The sequence below is a fragment of the Phalaenopsis equestris genome, unplaced genomic scaffold (assembly GCF_001263595.1).
Source record: "Phalaenopsis equestris unplaced genomic scaffold, ASM126359v1 Scaffold001189, whole genome shotgun sequence".
NCBI classification, from domain to species: Eukaryota; Viridiplantae; Streptophyta; class Magnoliopsida; order Asparagales; family Orchidaceae; genus Phalaenopsis; species Phalaenopsis equestris.
The window spans coordinates 295,631-305,367 of NW_018165628.1; the positions used below are offsets into that span (position 1 = coordinate 295,631).

General features: G+C 33.4%; 1 protein-coding gene across 5 annotated transcripts in view; it reads right to left on the bottom strand.

Moving 5' to 3' along the window:
- Window positions 1-1,106: 1,106 nt before the first annotated feature.
- Window positions 1,107-9,737, bottom strand: part of LOC110033463 (rho GTPase-activating protein 7-like) — a 97,398-nt gene continuing 88,767 nt past the window's right edge. For 3 of the 5 annotated variants that reach the window (XM_020737451.1, XM_020737452.1, XM_020737446.1), the window contains exons 22-23: window positions 2,010-2,307; window positions 1,107-1,494 (exon numbers count right to left, since the gene is read on the bottom strand). In XM_020737451.1, the coding sequence (XP_020593110.1) occupies window positions 2,167-2,307 (141 nt within the window). In that variant the 3' untranslated portion in view covers window positions 1,107-1,494; window positions 2,010-2,166. Of the gene's footprint in view, window positions 1,495-1,839; window positions 1,858-2,004; window positions 2,308-9,737 lie in introns of those variants that run through there. The other 2 variants (XM_020737447.1, XM_020737448.1) reach the window with 2 other exon arrangements.

The following is a 9,737-nucleotide window of genomic DNA, read 5'->3' on the forward strand; positions in this document are numbered from 1 at the left end:
CATATACCGTGTGTTCTAAGTTCTAACTTTCTAATAAAAAAGTCAAGTTGAAACACTAAGTAAAGCTCTTTCGAAATCAATACAAATAAACAATAGGATGGTTGATATTTCCCAAATCTCTCAATATCTTCGACATCTTCTATCTCCTCGTCATTTGAGTTTCGTTAATAACCGTTTCACTCATGTTTATCTTATTAGAACTCTAATGATCAATTGTGAAAACTTAAACTTAAATTTTTTTTAAAAATAACCTCAACTAGAATCGAGAGTTTTATTAAAAATCTTTGATTGCTTAAATATAATTCATTATAAAGACTTACTCATAGATGAAGATAAAACTCTCGATTAATACAAACCCTATCTAATGTTTAGCCTTAAAATATTCTAAAAATAGATGAGAAATATTTAAATATATGATAGTCATGCAATTAATTTCTCACATGATTTTGTTATTTCACCGCATAATTAAAATCCTTAAATGTTTTAACCTTTTCAAATAAATGGATGGCATGAAGACAAATAAAATTACAAAAAAAATTACAACATATAAACCCAAATAAATAAATTTAATTAAAAATCCTCATTCCTTTTATGATTATGATTGATCCATCTGCCTCCCATGTTCGTCTTGCACCAGGAAATGCACAACCTACCATAGAAGTGGAATTATTTCTTACATTGTGGTCATAGTAGCATTTAATTTCAACAGTTTATTTTCATGCTTTGCATCCACCTGCTTAGATAAACAAACCTAACCTACATCTATAGCCCAGCTGACAAACATAAACAGAAGGAATACTAACTTTAAGTTACATCATTTCATTTTCATGTAAGAATAAAAAATAAAATATATATTTACACACAGACCACAGAATTCATGTGCATTTACATATCTAACACTCACACTTCAATTTTTTACATATGCGTGAAAAGGTGCCTTCCACTTTTTAAAAGTTACAATGGTGATATATTTGATGTGGCACGAAAGATATGGGTGGTATAAATGTAAAAATTAAAGTTTAGTTGTAAGATATGTAAATACATGGAATTGGGTGGTATGTGTGCAAATGCCCCAAAAAAAAATTTAAGTGATTATCTGACTTGATAAAAATTTTCAAAGAAAATATATATACATATAGGCATATATACAATGCATCGATGACAATACAAAGACACCACTAGCATTCTCAAAAACTAAATCTTCAATTCCACCCTGCTGGACCTTTGTGATGCAACACATTGTTGTCATAAGTCTAACATCAAAACAAAGCACAAAGAACAAACAAGTGGATTGCAAACACAACCAATTATCTAATAAAAGCTAAGCGAATCAGTAAAATTCTAAATCACTTATTAGTTTCCAAAAGAACTTCCAACCCAATAGCTAAACCTGTATCCACAAATTGCAACTCATTTGCAAGTTGTAACTTGTATTTCCTTGAGATGTTTAGGATTTATTAACTCTGTCAATGCAAATGATGATCAAAATCCATCCTGAAAAACAAATATTCTGTCATTTTTCATCATACCAGCTAAATGAGAATTACATAACATAAAATTGTTATGTATTTACATATCAACCATCTATCATGAAAATGTTTTGATCATTCCCAAAAGATAATGACATTTTTATTTGATTTACAAAATAAGACATGTAAAAACATAAGAAACGAGCAATTTTATAAACACTCCTATATTCAAATGCGGTTGTCTAAGGCTCCGTTTGGGGCAGCTTATCCGCTGCGGCTGCGTTTTTGGAAACTGCGTTTGAGCGCAGTTGGTTTTTTACACTAAACGCGGAATGCGAATCCCATGGTCCGCGTTTCCAGATAAGCGACTTATCTGGATAAGCACAAGCTGCTCCAAACGCACCATAAATCAAAAACTAAGCATAGAGATTATAACAGCGCAACACGAGTGACTTCGAATTTTCTTACTCATTAGGAATAAGAATACTAACACTTGAAGAGAGATTACTATAGATGTTCGAAACACAAAATTTACCTTACCTCGCACTTTAGAGCTTGTCTTCATGTTGCATTATTGAGGAGAAGCGTTATTTGTTCTTCTGAAAATATGGTGTTATTTACTTGTTCTGATTCTCAAACTTTACAAATGAAATACTTGATCGTTTCTTCTAGGCAGACATTCTTCGCGAAGAGGACTCTAAAGCATCCGTTTTTTACCTTCCCACCTTGAAAGCTTTTTTAATGCCCTATGCTGATCTTCAGATAATGAAGCTTCAGAATATCTTCCGACACTTTGATTCAAAATTTCAGGTAATATACTTTGATAACCTTGTCCTTCCTGCAAAAAAGTTAAAACTTTTGGGCTCATATTTCATATGTTAGAAATAAGAATCTGACTAGGAGATACATTCAAAAATTGCATAAATAATATACAAGTTAATCTAAAAATGAAAAATTGAAGTTAGAGCAGGAAATCCGCAAAAGTAGAAACTTTTAGCCACATCTTTTAAATTCTGGAAATTAAAAGGTAGAGAATTGTGAAGCATAACATTAGAGGTTGTTAATAATATCGCAAAAAGCCAACATTTGACTCCACTCCCTGAGTATAAGTTAAACCATAGTTTAATTATTCATTCAAAAGTAAAAGAGCTTCTATATAGTCTCACCAAAGCTAACATTTGACACGCCTAAGCACATGCTGACATTAGTTTTATTAGTCATGAGTTTTTCTGAGAAATACTTGTTCAATAAAGATGGAAATTCTTAGATGTTCATTTTTGTATATCATTATTTCTGATGCAAGTTTCAAATTCTTAACCTTCTATTTATTTTTTAAGTCATTGATACCAAAAAATAGCTTTGTTTGATCACCAACTTTTGAGGGAAGAAATGATTCACTAAATAAGAATAAATGAAAAAGGAAGAATTAATAAAATCAACCGCAAATCAGGAACTAGCTAAAAATAGGATTGCGTTTTCATTAGAGGAAAATATATACTAAGCACATTTCTCCTGCCTTATAAGATTATTTTCATAACTTAGGAAATAGAGACTAACGTTTTGCTTTGCCTTTCCAATTTCCCTATTCTAAAATTTACAATGAGCGGGATAAAAACTAAAAGTAAGTTCATATCCTGAAAATGTTGCACGAAAATTCAGAAACCGATTGAATTGAGTTAAAACCTATACAGCTGGTAACACTAATAATCTCAATGCAAGTTACTTGCAATATTAATCCACGGACAATTAGAATTGTATCATATGATCACAGGAACCAGAGTCCAAGATCTAAGATTGCGGATTTTTATTTTGGGTTCTGAAGTCAATCAAGACTTCATTTTTAGGAAATCACAATGATTATTATTTCTTTTGCAGACAATTTTTATTTGAATTAGGAAATCAATAAATTGAAGAAGATTCCTTAAATACCAATGTTACAATGTGATCAATATTTGTGCAAAAAAAAGAAAAAATAGGAGTTCCTTGGCTTACTAAATTTTTTAATATTTTTTTTAAACTAAAAAGATGCCTGAGTGGAGCAAGAATGATTTGGTCTCCGTTTTTAGGAATAAAGAAGATGCACACAAGTGTGCAAATTATAGAAGAATTAAATTAATGTGTCATACATTAAAATTATGGGAGAGAGTAATTGAAGGTTAAAACATGATATAAAGATTTCTCATAATCAGTTTAGATTTATGCTAGACAAGTCTACTATTAAAGCTATACATTTATTGAAAGATTTGATGGAGAAGTATAGAGAGAGTAAGAGTGATCAACATGATTTTTATTGATTTAGGAAAAGATTATGATAAGATTCAAAGAGAAGTTCTTTGGAGAACTCTAGAAAAGAAAAGTGTTGATATAACTAATATTCAAGTCATTAAGGATATATATACTAGAGTTGTTACTTAAATTTGAACAGGAGGATTGACCTTATATTTTCCTATTTCAGCTAGATTCCATCAGGGATCGGCTTCAAGGCCATATCATTTTGATTTCTTAATGGATGCGCTTACTTGACATTTACAAGAGGATATACCTTAGTGTATATTTTTATTTTTCGCTGATGATATCCTTCTTATAGATAAGATTAGAGAAAGAATTTAGAAAAAACTTGAATTATGAAGGTCTACATTAAAGCCTAAAGGCCTTGTGTTTAAGTAGATATAAAACTGAATACATGGAATGCAATTTTAGTAGTAGTAGATATAGCATCAAGGTTGTAAAAATGGGTTAAATCATTAAAAGGTGTTAACGTTTTAGATACCTCAAGTCTGTTGTTAAAAGTGATGGTGATATATATGGGGATATTATTAATAGAATTCAAGTTGGGTGGTTCAAGCGAATGAATGCATCGTACCGATTGTGTCATAGAAAAGTATTGCTTGGACTTGAAGAAAAATTTTATAAGAAGGTGGTGAAACTTACAATGCTTTATGACGCAGAATGTTGGTCTTTAAAATAAAAACATAAAACTAAGTTAAGTGTTATTGAGATAAGAATCCTTAGGTGGATGAGTGGTTTGACACTTAAGAAACAAAATGTGAAATTAATGTATTAGGAAAATGGTTGGTGTAGCTCCAGTGGCTGACAAAAATAGAGTCATATTAGATGTTTTAGTCACATGAAATGTCGACCATCTAATGATCCAGTTGGGAGAGTAGATGTTTTAGATTTAACTTATGTTAAGAAAGGAGAGAGAGACCAAAAAAACTTGAGCATGATGTATAAAAAATGATCTTAACTTATTAGAAGTAAATGAAAAACATGGCACTCAATAGGACACAATTGAGAAAAGTGATTCATATTGCCAACCACACTTAACAGAAAAAATGCTTGTTGTAGTTGTAAATATCTACAAATTAATATCAACCTATTGTAAATTTAGATTTTATAAATTGAATAAATTTTGTGTTTTTTATAAAATAGAATTGTTAGATAGTTTTCTTCTGTTTGACCAACAATTTCCGCCTTGGTAATTCCAAGGTCCCGGGACGGGTCATTATAAGAGTGATAGAGCCCAATTCAAGGTAGTAGAAAACTGATAATAAAAGAATTATTAGGAAAATCATTAAAGATCATTAAAAAAATTTAAAAGTTAATTATAATTTTTATGTTAATAATTATAAAATTTTGATATATTGGGACAAATGATATTGATCCGCAGGACACTAACGGGAATAATAGAGAGGTAAGAGCTGCTAATCAACATAATCATGTACCTCCAACATATATTGATCTCCATCTAGTGGTGTTAGTGTCCCTATGGAGGCATTTAATCAGATGATGGATGCAGTGACATGACTGATTCAGGGTTCTCATACCCAAGTTATAGATAGGGGAACAACATAGATGAATAAATATCTGAAGTTGTTTTGGCCACTATTTTCAAGAGCAAGATGGTTGAGACAAAGAACTAGTTATTACAGATAAAGAAAATAATTGACGATTTTTCCTGACCTCGAGAGCTTAAGAAGAAGTTTGGAGAACAACCTCGTAGCCAGCTTCAATAGAAGGATTTTGTAAGAACTTTTGTGATTGGTTTGTTACTCTTTCAGCTAGAAGGCAAATGCAATATCGATTCATCAGGCCGGTGCAGGGCGACCGTTTCATTATGCAATATAGAGTTGACTTTACGATGCTGTCTCGATATGCACCTAAGTTAATCCCCAATATAAAAGAAAACTGTCACTGTTCCCAATCTGGACTGAAGGATGCGATAATACAACCTTTAATTCCTCTTAAGGGGTGTTTCATAGCATACTATTTTGAGGATTTAGACATGAATTTTACTTAAATCCCGCCAAGCAAAACATAAACTAAATTCAACACTCCGTTAATTCAAAATCTCTTGTGTTTCATCTATCTTATAACGTAAATCCGAATTTATTAAATCCACCTATGAAGCGAATTTACATGACGTCGATCGTTGCTCACGAGATTAGATCAATTCACCTGATAGGCGAATTTGATAAATTCACCTGATAGGCAAATTTGATAAATCTTGTTTAACGTAAATCCAAGTCATAGCCAAACGCCACCTTAGCATTAAGGATTAGTTTGTCTTGGTGGAGAGGGTGAGGACGATAGATATTGAATTGTTGTCTATGCAGAGGTGTGGAGGATTTTAGAAGATGAGAGGATATGATAGATCCATATCGGGACAAGCCACCCAATCTATCCAATTTGGATAGTCTAGTTTGAAGAAGCCTAACCCAACATCAATATTATTGGCAGTGGCACTAGCAACAATAACAATAAGAGAACGTGTCAATTGTGGAATGGCACATAGAGGATAATGCTTGTCAGCCACAAATACTTATTTTTGGCGTCGTTAACTGAGACGTGTGGCTAGATCGTGTCCTACATTGGGCCAGAGACCCCAGGTTGACACCAGCTAGTGCTCCACCTTTTCAGAGGACCTTTGGCAGACAAAAGTCAGCTGAGTCGTCAGGTTCAGTTTCAGCTCTGAGTCAAACCTATCGGGGTGTACAACCTAGAGTATATGCACTAACTCAACAAGAAGCAAATGATTCATCTAATATCATTACAAGTATTTTTTTTATTTCAGTAGATATATCAAATTTTAATTTATTTCGATAATTTTATATTCTCTTTATTATAGCTTTTGTATATATTTAAACAAATTGGCCAAAACTTTATTTGATACTGGAGCATCACAACCGTCATCTCTGAAGAATTTGTGAGATCTGAAGAATTGGAAGCATTCAAAAAGTCCAATGCCGTAACAGTTCTTCTGCCAAATGGATCTCACATAATAGTTGACAGAAGTTATGTGAATACGACCATTTGTGATAGAAGCTTCAAGGCGAATATGATTGTGTTACAACCGCTAATCGAATTTGAAGTGATCCTAGGGATGGATTGAGTATCTAATCACTTAACAACCATCAATTTGGTCTAACAAATTAGTGAAATTCAATATTGCTGGAAAAAAGAAATTAAGTTTGTAGAAAATAGATGAGCCCTATCTATGATGATATCCAGATTAAAGGACTACAAACTGCTAACAAAAAGGCATCAAGGAATTTTAGCTCAATTCATCGATATTGTGCAAGAACACAAGAAGTTGAAAGATAAACCAGTAGTAAAAGAGTGTCTAGAAGTATTTTTAAAATGATATGCTAGACTTGACTCAAAGGAAATAGATATTTCTCTTTCGATTTAATACCAGAGGCAGAATCAGTGGTGAAAGCACCTTCTAGTATGTCAATCAAGAAGCTACAACACTTATTGGAGAAGGGATTTATAGGCCAAGCGCTTCCCCTTGGGGAGCTCCAGTGTTTTTCATTAAAAAGAAAGATGGGAGTTTAAGGCAATGTATTGATTATCGAGAATTAACAAGCTCGCAATCAACAATAAATATTCTTTACTAAGGATTGATAATCCTTTTGATCAGTTTAAAGAAACTTCTATATTCTCCCAGATTGATCTGCGCTCAGATTATCACCAATTGAGAACTAAATATAATGATATAACAATGACAACTTATAGTTACAGATATGGGCGTTATGAGTTTGCAGTAATGCTTTTTGGTTTGTCAAATACACCTGCAGTTTTTATGGATCTTATGAACATAATCTTTAAGCCATTTGTATATAGATTTGTGATTGTCATCATGGATAACATTCTAATATATTCCAGTGATGAAGTTCATCATGATGATCATATTCATACTATTATGCAGACACTGAATGAAAACCAATTATATGTCAAGTTGTCAAAGTGTGAATTCTGGTTGATGAACATAAAATTCTTGGGGAAATATCATTAACTGGGAAGGTATCACAGTGGACCAGAACTAGGTTAAAGTGATATTTGATTAGCCGAGACCAATTATTGTTACAGAAGTTTGGCGTTTCCAAATTCTGGAAGGTTATTTCAGGAGATTCGTTGTGGACTTCTCTCAGATCGCAATGCCTTTGTCCAGATTGACTTAGAAGGAGATGAAATTTGAGTAGACAGATCACCATGAAGAAGACTTTCCAGAAGTTGAAAATGTGTTTGATGACAACTCCACTATTGACTATTCTCTTAGGGATAGAAGGATTTCAGGTCTAAGGACTTAGATGTGAGCTTATGCAACACACAAAGGTAATTGCTTATGCCTCTAGACAAATGAAAACTCATGAGAAGAATTACCCAAAATGTGATATGTATTTAGCAGCAGTTGTATGTACTTTGAAGATATGAAGCATTATTTGTATGGTGTCAGGCGTGAAGTCTTCACAAATCACCAAAGTTTAAAGTATATTTTCACATAGGAGCTAAATTTAAGGCAAAGGCACTGGCTTAAGCTTATCAAAGATTATGATTTGAATATACAATATCACCCAAAAAAAGCAAATGTTGTGGCCGACGCATGTCGACACTAAAAGGGTTTTGGGGAGGTTGCCCGTAAGATGTTGTCGATCGCTGGAAGTGAAGTCCCGTCGCCCGCTTCGGAAGGACGTTTAATTTACATATATATACATAATTTTAGAAAAAAATATGAAATCAAGCTGACCTCATATTTTTCGCAGTTTAAATGAAAGAGCGCTCTACCTCAAATCATGTATCTATCCCGAGGGATAGACACAAGACTTGAGGATGAGACTCAATCAAATAGACTAAGAAATATATGACATCCGTTTGGTCTGCGAAACCATTTTATTGACCGACAAGTTCCCCTATTTAATACAAAGAATTAAATAGGGTTTATTTTAGGCTGGGTTCGGAAAAGCTTCCTATAAGGGCAAGCCCCTATTACATCTTAAATGACTGAAGTCACCTAAGAAAACTCTCGATAAAAATCAGGGAATACTATCTTCAAAGAAGTCAAAAGGATAAGACTTTTCAACGAAATCAGACAAAGAGGTGTGAAAGGGGAAATGCTCGAACCTGGAACAATGTTGAGGAATCCAAATGAAGAAAAACTAGGGGGGTCACAGATCCTGAGAAGAACCTCAGTGACTTCCCAGTCTATCCTATGATTTGGCTCCAGTTTTGAGAAGAAATTATTAAAGTGTTTCATCCTGCCAATTTTATTTAATTAGGGTTTATATTTGCGTGACATGGTCACGCAAATCGCCTGGAAGATATAAGGGTTTACGTCGTATCGAACAACAACCTCGGAACCTAGAACGAGTTAGGGTTTAAATCGTACAGCAGAGTTATACGAATGTCCAAAGAAAAGGTGGAGAATTTATGTTGCGCTAGGCAAACAACCTCAAAATCCTATGGATTGTTGTTTAATTTCTAGAAAAAGGAATAGTTTTGCTAGGGAAGACATGTTCTGCTGTGGAAGACAAGTTTTGCTGTTGAAGATGACCGTCCTGCCCACCGCGCTAGCTACAAGCTCACCGACGTGACGAGTTTAAGTTTTCTAGGGTGCTCAAATCAAACGGCCCTATAGTTGTAGTCCTCTAAACATCCTATGTAAAAAGAAAACATGCTTGAAGCTACATAATGTAAAGTGTGCAATGCAGGAACAAACAATGTAGTAGACAAAAATAGGAGCAGTATAACACGCTATACATGAAAAACAGTAGCAAGTAGAAACAGGACAAGTGTAACATGCTTTACAGTACGGTAGCAGGTGAAAACAGGAAAATTACAACATGTTATACAGGAAGAATAACAACAGGTAGAAGCAGAAAAATTATAACATGCTTTACAGTACGGTAGAAGGTGTACGGTAGAAGTAGAAACAAAAAAATTAAGTGCTGTAAAATGTAAAACAAACCTGTACGCCCGTGAGATCCG